At 40.0% G+C, this 19398-nt stretch overlaps 1 protein-coding gene across 1 annotated transcript in view; it reads right to left on the bottom strand.

The window, feature by feature from the left end:
- Positions 1–2069: 2069 nt before the first annotated feature.
- The window catches only part of LOC124711799, a 94326-nt gene continuing 76997 nt past the window's right edge, over positions 2070–19398 (bottom strand). Inside the window, exon 2 of the mRNA XM_047242022.1 lies at positions 2070–2168. Coding sequence (XP_047097978.1) covers positions 2139–2168 — 30 coding nt within the window. The 3' untranslated portion in view covers positions 2070–2138. The remainder of the gene's footprint in view (positions 2169–19398) is intronic.

Raw genomic sequence — 19398 nt, 5'->3', positions numbered from 1 at the left:
AAAATGACATTTCTGAACACGTTAAAAACGTGCAATGAATATTTACAGTTGATACACATAACTGTAAGGGCTGTAAATATTCATTCCACGTTTCTGACATCTTCGGAAATGCCGTTTTAGACTTTGTTATGATGTTCTGAAAATGGGTCTCGGCCCGAAAATAGTCATTGAATGAATAAAAAGTAAAAATTTTCAGCTTGGACTGGTTTTTCGTTCTCCTTTAAGGAACTGCCTATATTTATAAAAGATATTGACTTGAAATTCATATTTCAAGTAACTGCATGCAAGCTTCATTAATATTGGACCATGGAAAGGAATAAAAGTGGAATCTCAATCTGGTGTATGATTTAGAATCTCTCTCTCTCTAAGCACGTGTGTTGAAGCATCGCAGAATGTAATGTGTACGACTATTTAATACTGATGACTACGAACGCACTTCATCAGAAGTTCTCATAACAATTCTCACGCAGAACGTACAGTTCTGGATATTAACAAGCGTGGAGGAAACGAAAAAGACGTTTTATTTTTTTATTACTTCGAAGAAACCATGAACCTCCATATCAAATATAGAAGACAGTATGCACAAAGTGTAACAAACAACCTTTTTTTTATAGAAACAAACGACGCTTTAGGAAGCGAAGACATACTGTTGTGGTTTCTCATTTGTGAATCTCAATGTATTAGGAAGTACATGTTGGTTCATGGAATAATAACCTTATCTTTGATTATTGGTGTCTGCAATTATTATAGAAACTTTTCTCATCATCATATTAATTTTATTTAATGATCTTGTGTGTTTCAGGTAGATGAATCAGGTCGAATCTTCAAATCTATTTTTACGAACTCCGAAATAATATTTATCACTACTTTTTTCATGGATGTCCTCATAGTATTGTATGTATATGATCAAAGAGCCTCCAAACAATGATGATATCAGTAGCCACAAAGGCTGATACCAAGGCTGATACTTCAATAGATCAAGATACGCAAAGGCATAGGTATTTGAATGACGCTGTTTCTGTTCAGTAGAAATTTTGATTGTATGCCGAAATCTGTCCTATTATTAAACACAATGTGCCATCACACTAGTAGCGTTTCTTTCCTGGGGCAAACCATTCTTCATACATAACATACTATCACCAGAATTTAAATATTTCTCTCTTATCTGGCGCAAAGAAAAGATTCTTAATAACACAAACGCCATTCCTCAAACAGAGATGGAAACAGGTAATAAACGTCAAGAGAGGATACGATGACAGGACTAGGATATTACAGATAATTAAACTGGGAAGATGAAGATGACAGCAGGCAGACATTGCGTCGATGATAATAGAGTAAGCGAAGGGCGAGGTCCGCAGTCACCACTCAGTGTGTGAAGCACTGCACTCGCAGGCTGGAGGACGCTGGTTTGTAACCCCTTACTACATGCTGACTCAGGTTTAACGTCATTTCTCTGAAGTGCTTAAGACACTTGTCAATGTGGTCCCTGAGAAACGGCACGGCCAACGTCTGTCCCTACAGTTCCTCAAACACTGCTTTCACTCCGTCTCTGACACCTTGTCAACGACAAGAAGTTAAGTCCGAATCATCCTTCCTTTCCTTCGATCAACAGTGAAATACTGAAGGCAATCAATAGTTGTAATAAACATTTGTCCTCTGGATAATTCTGGTCATCGGAGTTGTATATTTCGCATTTTATTTATCGCCGGCCGTTGTGGCCGAGCGGTTCTAGGCGCTTCAGTCTGGAACCGTGCGATTGCTACTGTCGCAGGTTCGAATCCTGCCTCGGGCATGGATGTGTGTGACGTCCTTAGGTTGGTTAAATTTCAGTAGTTCTAAGTTCTAGGGGACTGATGACGTCCGATGTTAAGTCCCATAGTGCTAAGAGCCATTTTATTTATCTTGGCTCCCTATAATTATGCAGCGCACTTAACCTAAATCATATATTTCTAGAAAGCGTATTGATTAGTGTACAACTACGGAATTAACTCCGCAGAGGGAACTTTAAAGGGGGAATAAAGTTACGTAACACAAACTCTGAAGATCAATTATTCATATTTATTGTAACAGTACAAAGTATTTTAGTTTCTTAAGTGTTCCTGCTTTGTCGTCTTCTGCCTTAATGAGTGACCTGGCTTTCAGTCTTGTGACGTGTTTTCTGGCTGGAGCTGCAACAGAGAAACAGCAGACTTACAAAGGAAGAGAACACAGGTAAGTCACACAAGTAAAAAGTTACTGGGGGTTGAATCTGCTGGCCCCTTCGAGGTGATGCAAAAGCCATCGAATTTGTTGCTGTATAATTTTAAATATAGTTATTATGTAATTCGCTTCGTTGTGTAATCAGTGTAATATGTTAATGTATACATTGTATAAATAAATTGTTATTAGTAATTTCTCTTTATTAATAATGGAAAAGAAGGCTATAATAATATAACTTATAATAATAAAAATATATTGTTTAAATATTTGATCTAAACTTTTTATTAACGATAAAACAAGGAATGTGTTGTGGTCGTATGAGATACGTTATATTCTTGTATAAATTTATTTGTATTAGTCCCTATTTTCTTCATTGTTCTGTTATTTTAAAATGTTGGTTGGTTGGTTAATCAATCAGCTTAAGTAAGGTTTAACTATTATTGAAAATTTTTGTATTTTGTTAAGTTATGTACGTGCTGATGTATTCACTTTTTCTTTACGTTATGCATTATCCCATCTTCTCAGTTTCTCTGAAAACTGCTGTTGTCTTTGCATTTTCGCATCTTTGTGATTTGAAATATTAATATTTACTTAATATTCTGTTACCTGGTCAACGTGGAATTTAAGTTGTTCACTGCAACCTTAAACTTTTAAGCATTCCTCACTGCTAACCACAGTTTCAGAAACTCTTCACAATGCTATCTTAAGGTTGGCAGAGTTAAAAATTACTTCAGCCCATCTCTGGAAAGTACATAAATCCTGTCGCGATAATATTCTACTTTAGGGGGGCAATTCAAACAACACACAGTAAATTGAAATGTTATATATGTGAATCTACAAACGAAAGATTACCATCTCCTTTTATTTTCACTTACTGTCAAAAGCTATTTTTTGTTTTTTGTTTTTTTGTAATCTGCGTATGAAATATTGACAACAAGTGCTTGAGACACGTTGAGAACTTTCAAAGGCCAATAATGTGCACTTGCAACAGACTGCAGACAACTGTTGTTCATAAACACAGTTATGTTTTAAGAAGGCTTCCGCTAGTCCTTACGGCTCCAATTATGTTTACCAAATAATGATACAAAAAGTCTGTTCGTGTTGCCATCCTCCGCCGTTTTCTCATTCTTTTTTTTTCCACCACCCTGCACATAAGAAAATTTTGCTTTAAGTACAAAGCATTACCATTACCGATTTTGTAAACATTGTTGAATGCGTAATATTGGTTTCCATTTTAATTCCGGTGCACATAAAAACATTTCTTCTTCCTTTTAGTATATTTTATGCATATTATTTATGTCGTTTAGTGCTATAGGTGGTAGAAAGAAAATTACACTCTTCCACGTACTTCGTAATGTTTTCAGAGTATAGGTGCAGATGTAGATACCCATAGTTAAAATAACACTGAAGAGTAGCCTATGGAATGTAAACGGAATAATGTTTGAGACGCAAAGAAAATTTTTATTCCAAAATATGAAGCGATAAACATGAAAGTCGTACGTAGACGTGGCAGCTCTGAGTTCCATGCTGAACTACCTTCATCCTGGACAAAAGTTATGCTTATTAGTGCTCTTAAACTTATTTGACTAAATCAGACGAATTCCCAAAATTAATAGAGCGTCGTATCTGATGATTGCCACCTTCTTTGTCGATGGATATGCTTAAATAAAAGTCTTCGATTTTACGTATTAAGTCCGTTAAGTGGTATGCCGAGTGAGTGCATGGTGGGTCAGCTAGTTAAGGCAGTGGACGCTTACTGTGGGGGAGGAGGATTCGAATCTCCAGTCGGACTACCCAGAATTCCGTTCGCCCTATTTCTGTGAATGAAGTCACGCCAATCGAGAGGCGTCTGCATTGATTACCCTCCTGACGGCTAGCCCAGTTTCCCCTTCTTCGCCCATTGCGTATCTGAGCTCCGTGTCTAATGATGTCTTCGTCGTCTCAACTGACAGCAATTTAAGGTAGCTAGAAATTACAAAATAAACAAAGAAAATCGGTACCAAATGGTTCAAAATTAATAGTGGGAAATATACTGTATTCGATTTGCTGATTTATTATAGTTTCAGTAAATCCCGTAAAAGAACATAATTTTTTGTTAAAAACTGTATCTAATGCCTTGGACAGCTACAAACCGAACATAATGACAAAAGTCTAAAATAAGCCAGTAGCCAAATCGAACAGAAGAGTAAAGAAAATGAGGTAAGAAATGCAAATGACTGTTCGTGCATGGGCAGTACCTCAAGGAAGAGTGTAAAGAAGAAAGCGAGTGATATCTCAAGCTCCATGTCGCTTCGGCAAATGATGCGGTTGTCTATAGGAACGTAGCAATGTCAGAAATCTGTAGGAACTGCAGGAGTAGCTGAAGAGGAGTAATGGACGGTACAAGACTGGCAGTTCACCTCGAACGTAAGTAAATGTAACGTACTGTGGGTGAAGAGATGAAGGCATCCACTAATGTATGTTTACAATATTAGCGACAAATCTAAAGAAACAGAAAATACCGTAAAATACCTAGAAGTTAACATTTGGAGGGACCTAAGGTGGAATTCACTGCAAGACTCTTAAGGAAATCTATTTCATCTACGAAAGAAATAGCTTACGAAATACTCGTTCGACTGAATGTTGAAGGTTGTTCATTAGTCCGAAATTCTTACCAAGTAGACAAGAACCAACGAAGAGAGGGTTTTTTTCGACACTGGATCGTTTAGTCGACGCGAGAACATTACGGAGATGCTCAACAAATAACAGGCAGACGACACGGAGGGGGGGGGGGGGAAATACATTGTATGAGAAATTCCTCCGCCACACACCTTGAGGTGCCTTACGGACTACAGATGTGGATATGGATGACAACAGATGATAACAAAAAATAATCTCTTTTAAAATAAGGTTTGCAATGCTCAAGCAAGCCTTAGAAATGAAAGTCATTTATCAACAGATACCCACTTTTATACAGGACGAGCAAAGAAATTTATTGCGAGATTTTGTTAGAGCATTTCAACTATGATTGTGAAGTATGGATTCTGATGAAACAGAAAAGGAAAAATTAGAAGCAACAGAGATTTAGAGATGGAGAAGATACACAAAAATGTTTTAGACTGAAAAAAATTACAGTAAAAATTCAAAAAGAAATTAAGGCGACAAAGCACAATGAGATTATGTCTGGATGCTACATTAAACCATAAATTATCCATCACAAAGTGGCTCAGATCATCAGATCTTCATGTGATCTGGAATCTTAATCTGATGATGGTTATTACAACCGAAACAAATTACCTCCAGTAGGCCGAAAAGAAATTGCGATTTCGAGAGTTGCTTTATATTTTTTATAAAACGTGCACCGACAAACATGGCATAGAAATGGATCGAAATTCTCGACAAATCATCGTTGCACACAGCGTAGTAATCAAATTGTTGCAAAACCAGTTCCAATCATGAACAGACCATCTTCGGGTGTCTGTATACAACGAAAAATTAAAATAAGGAACAACGAGTCATTAAAAAAACAGTAGTAAATATAGTACTCAACATTTATAAGCTATTGGCAACGTGCATTGTGATATCTTATTCAGATGTGTGACAGCTCCTATGATTCCGATATTAAACTTATGTGCTAATGTCACCACAGAATGATTATAAGGTCTGTACATTGGTATGTTGGGTTCACTTTTAGTGCAAGGCTATTCAGTTTCATTCTCCTCAGAGCTTGAAGTTAATTTAGGTTACTTAATATCACCATTGACTTAGGACTGATTGTATTTAACATAAACCATGAAGTTAGTAAGACACGTAATGCTTTGTAAGTTGGTTACTTAAATTTGTTACTTGGTTGCCAATATGGTGTGTTCACCGATCTTGACATTTTATTTTTGTTGTATTCTGCTATGACTATAGATTGTAAGCAGAATAATTGTAAGGTTTTGACAACATAGTATTTTCAGCCATTGTGTTAATGTAAAAATGCCTTCATGTTTCCACCTCCCCTAATAAATATGTGAATAATGATGTAAGATGACATGAATGCTGAGAAAGTTATTTACAAAAGGATGATAGATTAACGCCTGCAGAGTATGTTTATGTCCCCTAAACATTTTATTTTGTGGAAAGCTGTAATCTAGGGTGACCGTTTGTTACTTGCAAACTTGCCTACATGTTTCCACTTACTCGTTCTAATTTTGCCATTATGTGAACAATAGTAAGGTACCACAAATCCAGCGACGCCTTTAAAGTATAAGTATAAAAGACTCTTCCGATCTGCGAGCGTCTCTTCTGCCAGTATGACACTTGCGACGATTTTCTCATTACTGAGAATTGCATGCCACGTTTTATAATTTCAAATGCTTCACGACGGTATTACTGGACACTGCATGTGCTCCAGATTTGTATTTCATTGGAGCTGTTGGCTTAATACATGATGGCTTGTAGTTGGTTATGGGTTGCCGCATGTCTGACGACATTTTCGCAGTGTAAGTTGTCAGCAGGTTATAAACGCTGAGTATAACGTTTATGTTGTTTTTATAATGATTCATTGTGACTTAATTTTGTGTTTCGCTGTATTCAGACACCTGGGTGTGGCCTGTAATCACTGAAACTAGTTATGCAATAAAATGATTAACACAGCTGTGTGCAACCATGATTTTATCCACAATTTTTACAGTATGTAAATCACCACCTCCTCAAAAGTATGTAAGAACTCAATTATCTGGGCACCTAGTTAAACACAACAACTTCATAAAAGATATATTAGAAAGAAAAATCCTTGGAAAAATCATGATGCTGGCTACGAACATCAGCATCACACAGTGTTATCAGCGGACAACTGCAGCCAAATGTTAAAGACGCGAGGGACATAGAAAGATGGTTATATCATCAAGGCGTTGCTTTTAGTGTCTGATAATGAGCAAGAGCAAGAGGGAGACCAAGAAATGAACATACTAAGCAGATTCAGAAGGATGTAGGCTGCAGTAGGTACTGGGAGATGAAGAAGCTTGCACGGGATAGAGAGTAGCATGGAGAGCTGCATCAAACCAGTCTCAGGACTGAAGACCACAACAACAACAATGTGTTAGCAGGTGATGAGTCTATAAAAGACGGATTCGCTTAACTTATTGTTGGTATGATACAAAAATGTGAAAAGTGCGTGCATTCAACGCCTTCGAACTGTTTAGCGCAGTCGTCAATTGGTACACTAAGTTACTCGCGTGTACTACTACGTAAGCTAAAAAATGCAGGCAAAGAGTACGTCTTCTTAGTGTGGAGAGAGCCACACTAACGTCAAGTAGGTTTGCCAACTCTCCCGTATTACACGGCAACTCCCGTATTCTTCTGAATTTTTAAGCCTAATACCGTGTTTATTTTATACAGCAGATACAATCTCCTGTGTTTGAGAAAATGACACCGAGTAAGATTTAGTCCTGCTGCATATTTTTCAAATCTTGATGCCGGACGGTCCCTACAACATCGATTAATCGATACGACGTAGTATTTTCTATACTGTTATTACATCGATATGAAGGAAGCACAAAACGTAACACGGTGTCGCGAGTCACGTTGCGATTATCTTGTTTCTTTGTCGTTCCTCCTAATCCGATTTACGCGAAATGGAAGAAACCAAATCTCCGCATAAGAAGAGAGGAAAGTGTTTCTGTACATATCAGAAGAAATGGGAAGAAACTCATTTATGGATTAATCCCGTAAAAGGAAACAGTTCTAAAGTGTATTGCACCCTCTGCCAGCGTGAATTCAACGTAGCACTTGGTGGTAATAGAGATTGTCAGCAGCACGCCAACACCGAAGGACACAGAAGCAGAGTGAGAGGACAAAACACATCTAAGATGTCCAGATATTTTCAGTGCGTAAGTGATAGTCCCAGTAGTGGTGAATCCGCAAAAGGGGCAACAGTACGTTATCGGCTGTGTATCATACAGTGAAAGACAACCTAAGTAATATTAGCATGGACTGCGCAAATAAACTTGCAAAGAACGTATTTATGGTTCAGATGTGGCCAAAAAACTACGTTGTGGTAGGACGAAAGCAGAATCTATTACATAAAACGTATTAACACCCAGAAGTGTAAGTGCTTTCCTAGATACGCTAAATGAACCAGAGAAGTGTAGCACCTTTTTTCTGTGGCTTCAGATGCGTTGCATTTCAAGAACGGGAAAAATTTTCCTGCAGTAATCAGGTACTTTGAACCTTGTGTTGCCATCAGAAATAAACTATTAAATCATGTGGGACAAGTAGATGAGGGTGCATTTCATCTTACAGTGCCGGTAATGCTAGTGTCAGTTACGGCAAAAATAAATCCGTGATGAAATTGCTGAGCGAGAAAAATAATAAAATATTTAAAGCAAACTGCACAAATCACATAAGCCATAATGGCACTAAATACGCTTCTGATGTCTCATATGTAGACATATAAATGATAGTTCTTAAGATTTATTGACAGTTTTCAGTGTCAGATAAACGCAGGTAAGAATTAAGATCGTTTTTTTAATTTTGTTGGTACTGATTGGTGTGAAATTTTAGGGCATGTACCTACTAGGTGGCTGTCCCTCACACAAGCTGTTGATAGGCTAATAAAGATATGGGAGCCAATAATATGTTATTTTAAAAGCACAAATGAAACTTGTAAGGCTTTCAAATTCTATTTTAGTGAGGAGGCCCCAAGCAAAATGTTAATTCTCGAAGCATATCTTCAATTTTTTCCTACATTGGAAATATTTTGGAAACATTAAAATATCTCGAGATTTCAGATTTAACTATAATGGGGACCTGCAGTGCCATTGGAGCTTTGTCAAAGAAACTTTTAGCACAGGAAAGATGACTCATTTTCTGGAAGCAATAAACTCAACGTTTGAAATAGATTAAATCCTGCCAATGAGAAGAGAATTCAAAATAATTTTGCTGAATTTTATAATATCTTTCACACATATATTGTAAAAAATGTAAACATTTCTTACAATGCTACAATTAAGTCCTTGCCCCCACTATTCCTAAGGAATTCGGTTAATTTTAATGATTTTCAGAACATGCTTACTCATTTTCAGGTAGACATAAAATAAGGATAATGAATTTTGTTCTTTGAAAAATATAATAAATACAAAAATTGCCACAGACGGTAGTACAGTTGAAAAGTGGATATCTGTGATGACTGGGGCAGAGACCAAAATAATTAAATCCAAGGAGATAAATAAGATTCTTGGCTTTGTTCTCGGTATACTGGCATCTAATGCTCACACTGAAAAATTAGTTCTTTGGTGAACAACAAATGGTTTGATGATAGGAACCGTTGCAATCTAGATTTACTGAAATCTGAACTAAAAAAAGTGTTAATTCTGGTTCCACATGTGACAAATTTGTCCAGTTTGTAAAGAATGATCGCAAACTTCAGACTTCTGCCAAAAGTGTAAACAAATATAGTTTTAAGTAAAAAAATTGTGTAGACCTTCAGCTTATAATTGTTATGAATAAGTTATTGGTAGGTCCATGGAATAAACCAGTTTTGAGGTTTAAATAAATTGTGTTAGGCCTATTAATTTTATTGGGTCAAAGCGTCCCTTATTTTGACAAATAAAATTTGGTAATGGAAAAAACGACATTTTGTCAATGGAGTGAGTGACTGATTATTTTGTAAAAATTTTGTTTATTGTTAGACGCAATCACATTCTTATGACACAGTCTTAACCGGTTTCGGCCATACAATGACCATCTTCAGATTCTGAAGGCGGCATACAATGAACACAGGTACATGCATTGTCAAACAGGTTCGTGCATTGACAATGCTTGAACCTCTGTTCAATGTATGACGCCTTTAGAATCTGAAGATGGTCATTGTATGACCGAAACCAGTTATAACTGTGTCATAAGAATGTGATTGTGTCAATAAATAAACAAGAAAAATTTACAAGAGTTGGTTACCTCACAGTCAAGAAGTGCAGCATGTTCCACAGGTTTGTGTGATTTTAGTCTTGCTACCTCCAATGCTAATTTTATTTTATTTTTATTTTATAAACTGACACTGAATGATGGTAATTTCATAGAATTACCATTATCATTACAAGGAAAAACAGAAAAAAGGAAAAAAAGTCTCCAGTCTAGCACTATCTCTCGAGTATAGCTTGTATCTTTTGAAACTTTTTTGAACCAAGTTGACAGTTGACATTCTACTTAGGGAAGTGTTTTATTTATTGTCAAAGAACAACATGGTTCACGTTCTGAGTTGTGATCTGATAAAGGAAGCGATATGTGATAATGGAAGTAAAATATTAAGCAATGTGGACAGTTTTATTCACAACAAAACATTAGCATAGATACTCTATAGGCTCCAGTCTATGAGAGATAATATAATATATAGTCGATTTTCAAAGTTCTGAAATATTCTAATATGAGCTTTAATTAAACAATGTTTTTGTTATCATAGGGTGAGACAGCTGTACCTAGAGAATAGTGAACCCAGAAACACATGATGTTTTTAGTTTGTGCTTTAGTCGAGCGACTGATTTCAGAAACATATGAAGGAATGCACACTAGAGGCCATCATAAGCAAATCTGCCACTTCCTACTAGCTTTTTTGTTGCTATACATCAGGTTGGATTTTGGGTCGCATTTGCTAATAATTGGGGCACTGTATGTTTTGGTGATGTGTAGTACATTCAAGCTATTCGGAATATATTTCTAATTCTTTAGTCTCACCGTTTAAAGCGAATAAAATTCTGTGTATTATTAGAACTTCTTGTGTAATATGTGGGCAGTTAAGTCACACATCGCCAATTATACACCATTAAACTGAAGAGGTTCTTTTACTGTTGAACATGTGACATTTACAGAATTACAGCATCTTGTTAATGTCCTAACAATTAAATCTTTCTTGAAGATGAAAATTTCTCTTAGTTTCTAATGGCTTCAGTTTCAACATTTTTTTTTAATTTGTGTTGTTTTTGATAATACTTCTCCTGAATTAATTTCAGCTATTGATTATTAATGTGTAGTAGAGATATGATGTAACAGATAGACGCCTAAATACAGAACGGACAAGATTTTCTCGATTGCAATGCTTTTAAAGGTTATTAGAATATTTGTTCTGAGGTGCATGACCAAACTGTATGTTTTCCATTAACGGATAAACCGTACTCTTCTGGAGTAATTTTTGCAATTCCAGGAAAAGACTGCAACACATAAAAAGTGAGTGTCATCATTTAAAAATTGGATCAGAAAATACACTAAACTTCTATTAGACGGCTGTGTAGAAGCAAACAGTTGAAAAGTATTCCAAGGTACAACACTCTAACATATAGATAGCAATGTCTGCCAAATTTAATTACTTGACAGCTTGACAGGTTATCAGAAAGACAGGTGAATATAACTAACAGCAGGAAACAGGGTTGCAGCACATCCCCAATGTTATTTAATCTGTACATTAAGCAAACAGCAAAGGAAACTATGGAAAAGATTGGCAGAGGAATTATAATTTAGGGGGAAGAAATGAAAACTTCGAGGTTTTACCGAGGGCAGTGTAGTTCAGCAAGAGACTGTAAATGACTTGGAAAAGCAGTTGAACGGAATAGATAGTGTCTTGAAATGAGACTATAGGACGAACACTACCAAAATTAAAACAAAGGTAACGGAATATAGTCGAAGAAAATGAGGCGATGCTTAGGAAATTATATGAGGTACGGCATTAGGAATGGTATATGAGTTTACTCACGAGAGGCGTGCGGTAGTTAATGCAACAAATTTTTTTCTCGGCCAGGTTCGATTGAAAAGCAGCGGAGTTTGTGGTGGTACATAGTGGAATATTCCAGCTTCAGCCCCTATAGTTTCGTGAGGTTCCGGTAGGTGGTGGCTTTATGCAGCTTGCGAATTACCTTCTATAACAGAGAAGCGCTCCAAGCAAAGAGCCGTCATTAGTTTCTTTTAGAGGAAACCCAGAGCACCTCAGACATTCGTAGGCGTTTGCAGAATGTCTACAGACACCTGACCCTGAACAATAGCACGGTGAGTCGTTGGACGAGTAGTCTTTCATCGTCGCAACGACATCGCGCAAACCTTTCTCATCTCATGCATTCCAGCCGGCTGCACACAGCTGTTACCCCAGGAATCTTGTGACATGCGGACTTTCTCATTCGAGATGATGGATGCAACACAATTAAACACCTCTCTCCACAACTGGCTGTCTTTGTTGGTAGTACAGCCAGACACATTCAGCAGTTGGAGTACTCAAAGGTACTCCCACTGGGTTCCCCACCGACTACGTACCTTCCATCTGTTTTGCCTAATGAGTTGCACACTGCGGGAAGCAGTACATGATGATGGGGAGGTTATTGATGCAGCAAGACGTTGGCTCCGACGTAGACAAGTAGGGTGGTACAGTGTTGGCATACAGGTCCTCCTGGTAAGGTGGCATAAGGCCGTAGTACTCAATGGAGATTATGTTGAAAAACAGGATGTTGCAGCCAAAAGAGTAGGCAATAATAAGGTATATTGGAATCCTGCACAAAACCAACCTACTTTCAAAAGAAGTGTTGCATTATTTACTGAACGACCTTCGTATTTAGGCAACATAATAACTAATGACGTGCGAAGTAGAGAAGAAGAGCAGATTCAAAGTGCAGGTTTGTTATAGTAAGACAAGTATTCCCGAAAAAGAGGAAATCACCAACATCTATAGGTTACTAAGTTCTTCTAAGGGTATTTATAAAGTTTGTGGTTTGTGGCTTTGTACAAACGTGGAACGTGGGCACTAAGCAGTTCAAACAAAAGGAGATTAAAAGATGGAGTAACTAATGAGGAGTCACTGAACCGAAACTGGAAGAAAAGAAATTTATAGCACAACATGACTAAAAGAAGGGATCGGTTAATTCGATACATCAAACAATAGTCAGTTGTGTAACTGTGGGAAGGGTGGTAAGACGGGGAGGGGGGGAGAGGAGTGGGGGGGGGGGGGGGAAGTTGTAGACGGAGGCCTAGGCATGAATACAATAAGCAGGTTAAAAAGGTTGTATGTTGCACGTGGAACGCCAATGGAATTCGCAATCAAGTAGGAGACTTCCGTCAATTCCTCCAAGATGAAAGAATCGACATGTGCCTTGTCACCGAGAAACACTTGAAACCCGACATCCAAGTACGAGTCGCCAACTACAGCTGTTTCCGGACGGACCGGCCGACTGCTGGTGGAGGAACAGCAGTATATGTAAGAAACTCGTTGATGCATCACCAACTGCCGCCCCCAGCATTAGCCACAGTAGAAGCCACATCGGCTGCAGTACAAACATCAAGAGGCCGCATACAATTCATTAAAGTGTACAGGACCCCCCGTGGCCATCTAGATGAAGCAGGCTTTGAGGCGTTACTGTCACAACGAGGAAATATTTTTCTTGCTGGCGACCTTAATGCCTAAAATACCAACTGGAACACCCGCATCACTAACATCAGTGGACACCGTCTCCTACGAGTTGCAGAAAGAAACCACGCCATCATTGTGGGACCATACGACCCCACATGCTTTCCGAACAGAGGCCAGAGTGACGTTCTGGATATAGCCATCATTAAGGGATTTCCCAATGATGTTACTGCCACTACCAGAACGGCCCTTACATCAGATCATGAACCTGTCATCTTTGATGTCGACCTCGTCGGCATCAATAAACGGGCAACACACCACTTTGACATTCGAGGAATCGGCTGGGAAACATATCGCCAGCTGCTTGAAAGAGACCTTCCGGACACACCAGACCCAGAGACAGCAGGAGCAGAAGCCACTCTATTATACCTAACAACTAAAGCACTAGACGCTGCAACAGAAGGCACGCCTCCGAGACGGCCTACACGACCAAAAACACCAGCTGCCTCCACTTATCATAGCAGCCAGGGAAAAAAAACCGAGCATTCAGAGAATGGCAGGCAACGTGGAATCCAGCCACAAAGCGCCTAGTAAATCGACTGCAACGAGAAATAAAGGCAAAAGTAGAAAAATATAAGAATCAGGTCTGGGTAGATAAGGTTGCACTGCTACAGCTACAAGACCAATCAGCCTAGAAGATGACGAAGTCTCTACTGAGGAACGGACAGAGGTTACCCCCACTACACGTGGCCAACAATATAATTAGCGAATCAGATGCCAAAGCTAATGCTTTGGTAGATGTATTCGCAAAAAACTTCATGCCGATGAATGACCCCGCCGACGCAGCCCACATTGGCCTAGTCAACGAGAGACTTCCAAGATTCCTCGCCAATCGAGCCGAAGATGACCACATTCAACCGATTTCTACAGCAGAAGTTACAAAACAGCTCGAAGAACTAAATCGGAAAAAGGCTGGAGGACTAGACCGCCTAACAAATGATCTGTTGAAGCAACTATCACCTACTGCAGTACCACTAATAGCGGGCGCTTTCAACGAGATCCTGGGAACTGGCGACTTCCCCCTCACATGGAAACATGCCGAAATCGTCGCCATACCGAAGGCAGGAAAGGACCCTCGATCACCTGCTAGCTACAGACCAGTCTTTTACCTGCTAATCGAAACCTTTCGAACGTTTATATATAAAGAGACTTCAGCAGCATGTGGAAGCAGAGCACCTGATACCAGACGTCCAGTTCGACTTTCGCCGAGGCCTCTCCACCACCCAGCAGCTACTACGCCTAGCTGAAGAAGCATTCGGCGCCATGGAAAGAAAGGAATTCTTCGGGGCTGTATTTCTGGATGTCTCTCGTGACTTTTATTGCGTGTGGCACGAGCGACTCCTGTATAAACTCCTAGATAAAGGGGTCCCCGTGTCACACGCAACACTCCTGAAGGGCTATGTCGAAAACCGGACATTTCATGTCCGCACTCAAGATGGTATATCGTCCACCAGACCCGTCAACGCAGGATTACCTCAGGGCAGTGTACTGGGACCACTGTTATACATCTTGTATACATCCGATCTGCCATCGACGGCCAGAACACACCTATCTTTATATGCAGATGATACAGCCATGTACTCCCGAAGTATGAATGCTGCACACCTCCAGGCAAGACTGCAACAAGCATGTAATAAGCTGAGTGAATGGGCGATGAAATGGCGATTGTCTTTCAACGCCACGAAGACGCTGGCAATAGCTATTTGTAGAAGACCACTCTCGCGTAACATCCAGCCCATTGAGATAAAGGGCACCCCAGTCCCACGGTTAAAAACAGCAAAATACTTGAGTGTGACCCTTGATAGGCGATTGACGTGGCAACCTCACATAGAAAATATTCGAAAGAAAGCCAGTTTTACCCACTATTAAACCCATCGTTAACACTACCATCTAGACTTGGGGTGATATTGTACCTCACATTGGTGCGACCAGTCTTGAACTACGCCGCTGTTGTGTGGGGCAATGCTGCTCCAACCCACATACAACGGCTGCAAAGAATTCAGAATCGTGCTCTGAAAAGGGCACTCCACCTGCCATACCGGTTCCCAACGAACGAACTTCGCCAACTCGCAGGGGTACCCTATTTGAGGGACCGATTCAGAACCACTGCCAAAACCTTTTACGAAAACACACAACAGTCGGATAACGAACTTGGACACAGGGTGCACTCCCTGGCCTCCACCAGATGGCCCGACGATCTACGCGAATAACAGGACTACACATCTTGTGTATATATTTTTATATAATCTTCATTTTATTTTATTTTGAATCTTATTTTACTGTATTTAATATTTATTTATTATTTATTTATTTATTTTATTATTTTTTTAAAAATAAAAGGTGAATGAATGAGTGTGAGAATGTGTTAACTGTAATATGTATGAGTGTGTACAATGTATATATCGTGTGAATGTGTGAGATGATGGGAGAAAAAAATAAAAAATAAAAAAATAAAAACAAAAATAAAAATAAAAATAAAAAAATAAAAAAATGAAAAATAAATAAAAAATAAAAAATATTATCATCGAGCCAATGTCTTTTTAAATCATTTAAAAGCAGAAAAAGCAAGACAACCAAAAAGCTATTGTTTTAATGTAAATTTTTATTATTGGAGGTGTAGCCGCATGGGTTGAACTTCTATTTTCAGACTGGGCAATCCTAGATGCCCCAATATATTCTGCAGTAGTTATTCAGTGACGAATAGGATCCCACATGATGGACTGGCATATCGAGCTGCATCAAAGTGGTCTTCAGACTGAAGAGTATAATAGAAACTGTCACCTAAAGTAAGTAAACTAAACCTCAACTAAAGTACGCATTCTTCCTCTGTACAGTCACTCAAAATCAACATTTTATTCAGTCATTTCGCTGATAATCTGTTAGTGACTATGACAACGCTTTATATGCCTTGAAAAAGAAACGCTCGAAGGGCACTAATGTGGCTTGAATTACCAGGTACTCGTTAGCTAGCTTATGCGACTAGCGGAATAAAGCTTCCACGTCTTCCCAACAAGCTAAGGAATTATACTACGGATTTAGGTGACTGCTTCACCATTCTCCTTTTGGTTGATGTGTGCTAAAGTCTAATAACAACTCCTAAAGTCATCATCATTTGAAGAGAAAATTCACCATCTGCTCCGTATCTGCTGGAGCCAGCTGTAGCAGTAAAATTAGTTGCTTGTAAATGCCTTATTATAGGAGCTGTCATAGCACAAGTTCTGAGATCCTCGGAATCTATAGTTTAGAACCTTGGGTAAAGCAAGCAAGTTAGTACAGTCAAATGGTTATGTTAACTTGGTCCAAATCCGCGTTCTATGTGCTTGAGTAGCTCATCTTTTGTTGCCTCTAATACACCGCTGTTATCAGTTATGTCGGCAAAAGTTTGTGGTTAGCTATAACAATGTAATAAAAAATTACTAGATACTAATACTAGTAAAAGTATTAATTGGATGTGATCGAATAGTAGCGTGTGTTAGGTGAAAGGGCTCCATGCCAAGAAGTGTCTACAGTGTTTCAGGGTCCATGCTGCCAGCGTTCCTTTGCAGTAGGGCTGCTTCCGCGATGGGGAAATGCGTCCTCACAGTATTTCAGACGCTGGTAAGGAACGCTGTAATGGCCAGTGAGAACTGATGTCGATCAAATAGGCGTGCTCCGAGAGCCAAATGGATATGGTTACAGGTTATGGAATGAATGATATCCGGATTCGATTCGCAAACGCCGGCCGGAGTGGCCGAGCGGTTCTAGGCTCTGCAGTCTGGAACCGCGCGACTGCTACGGTCGCAGGTTCGAATCCTGCCTGGGGCATGGATGTGTGTGGTGTCCTTAGGTTAGTTAGGTTTAAGTAGTTCTAAGTCTAGGGGACTGATGACCTCAGGAGTTAAGTACCTTAGTGCTCAGAGCCATTTGAATCATTTGATTCGCTAACTGAATAAACGCAAATGCAGAGACGGTTCTTTCAAACTGGCGGACTGCTTCCACAATGTAGCTGCTGCTCGGCGTGAGAACTCAGAGAGAGCGAAAATAAAAAACATTAAGTCTCACACTTACCGGATAGCGAGAAGCAGAGTCGGGGTAACTGCAGTAGTAAGTGACGTCATTCAGCAACAGCAGCTCAAAGCGCGCCGTTCCATTAGACGTAGCTTGGCGGGAGTATACGGCACGCGGACGGGTGCTATCCTCCCGAGTGGGGAGTCCGCTAATCAGAGACCGGTACAGCCGTTCCTCTGTGTGCGTGCCCGGTAGAGGCAATTCTGAATACACACTGAACGCGCATTTGAGTGGGTTATCAGCGATAACCGGCAGGTTAAAATGATAACGCCCGTCAGATTGATAACTCTCTCCTTCAGCAAAAATTTGGCAAAAGATGGTCGCGTATCCTGGAAACCTGAGATACAGTATTCCTCTGTCGTAATGCAGAAGACATTTTCACTGGATGGTCCTCATGAGGGCGCTTTACTCTCAGAGGTAAATATTCGTCTGATAACGGTGAATCACTAGTGCAGTACATGCTATATCCCCTAAAATTTACGCGACGTCCCTCGCTGAAATCGAAAAGACGCGGTTTACTCTTTCGGATTAGGTTGAAATTACTGTCTATCGTTGCGTTTCCTTCGAACGAGCATTTGTAGGGAGAGTACCCTCGTGGCAGACTGAGACAAAACCCGGCCTCTAAGAGGCCTTCCAGGTCGCACTCGTGATCCTTGTCTGGCTCACAAATGAAGGGCGGGACATTGGCCACGAAAAACACGAGGGCATCTTCGGCCCTAGAATACTGGAACTGCTCCTCCTCGAAGTAATCTCCAGCGTTGCGGCCGCTGGACACTGCCGCCATCGTCAGCAGCAGGACGTTGCAAGCCCTGCCCGCGCTCTTCATGGCGCACTGAACTCTGGCGCTGCCCACTCCTCAGACAGTGGGCCCAGTACTGTGCTAAAAATGCAGCATCCCTACTTCACGGCCGTGTATCACCGTGCTAGTTTTTGTTTCTAAGTTTGTCCGCTGCCTCAGTTTCTTGTGTATCTGACGTCACCACAGCTGCTGCGGCCGCTGTGACCCGTTTGGATGTTGTCTCTCGGTCCCAGTGTTTACTGCCGTCCCATGACCTTTTTCTGCTTACTGTTTGTGTCTGACATGTGAGCACGTGTTGCTGCTCGTTGAAAATATTGCGTAACACTGTTTCAGGGTGAAGTCAGTGATATCACTCTCCAAGAATCCCCAAGGAACGACCGCAGGCCACCATTGGCTGATGCCACATACTGCACTGGGAACTACGATAACTAAATCAATCGCAAAGCACTTTTTACCTGTCTTCACAGTTACTTGTATTCAGCGTGGAATAAATGTTGTCAGGCTATGCTAGGGATCAATCCGATACCATACCTTTTGTCGAGTGTTCACCTTACCTCCGCTATTATCTCCCAATGTCACCCTGACCTCTTGATATGCTGTCAGCTACAATTTATCTGATTTTATCCTCGATCTCCTTAAATGTTCAAAAATGGTTCAAATGGCTCTGAGCACTATGGGACTCAACACCTCAGGTCATCAGTCCCCTAGAACTTAGAACTACTTAAACCTAACTAATGTAAGTACATCACACACACCCATGCCCGTGGAAGGATTCGAACCTGCGACCGTAGTGGCCACGCGGTACCAGACTGTGGCGCCTAGAACCGCTCGGCCACTCCGGCCGACTCCTTAAATGTATCTCGGAATTTTGACACCAGTTATTTCCGTAATACATGCGATATGGCGCGCGCCGCTATCCTGTGATCTTGTTCAGAGCGCGCACTGTAAACGA

Source organism: Schistocerca piceifrons, chromosome 8 (assembly GCF_021461385.2).
Source record: "Schistocerca piceifrons isolate TAMUIC-IGC-003096 chromosome 8, iqSchPice1.1, whole genome shotgun sequence".
Classification (NCBI taxonomy): Eukaryota; Metazoa; Arthropoda; class Insecta; order Orthoptera; family Acrididae; genus Schistocerca; species Schistocerca piceifrons.
Note: the sequence above shows the minus strand (reverse complement) of the source record. Positions and strands in the feature narration are given on the sequence as shown.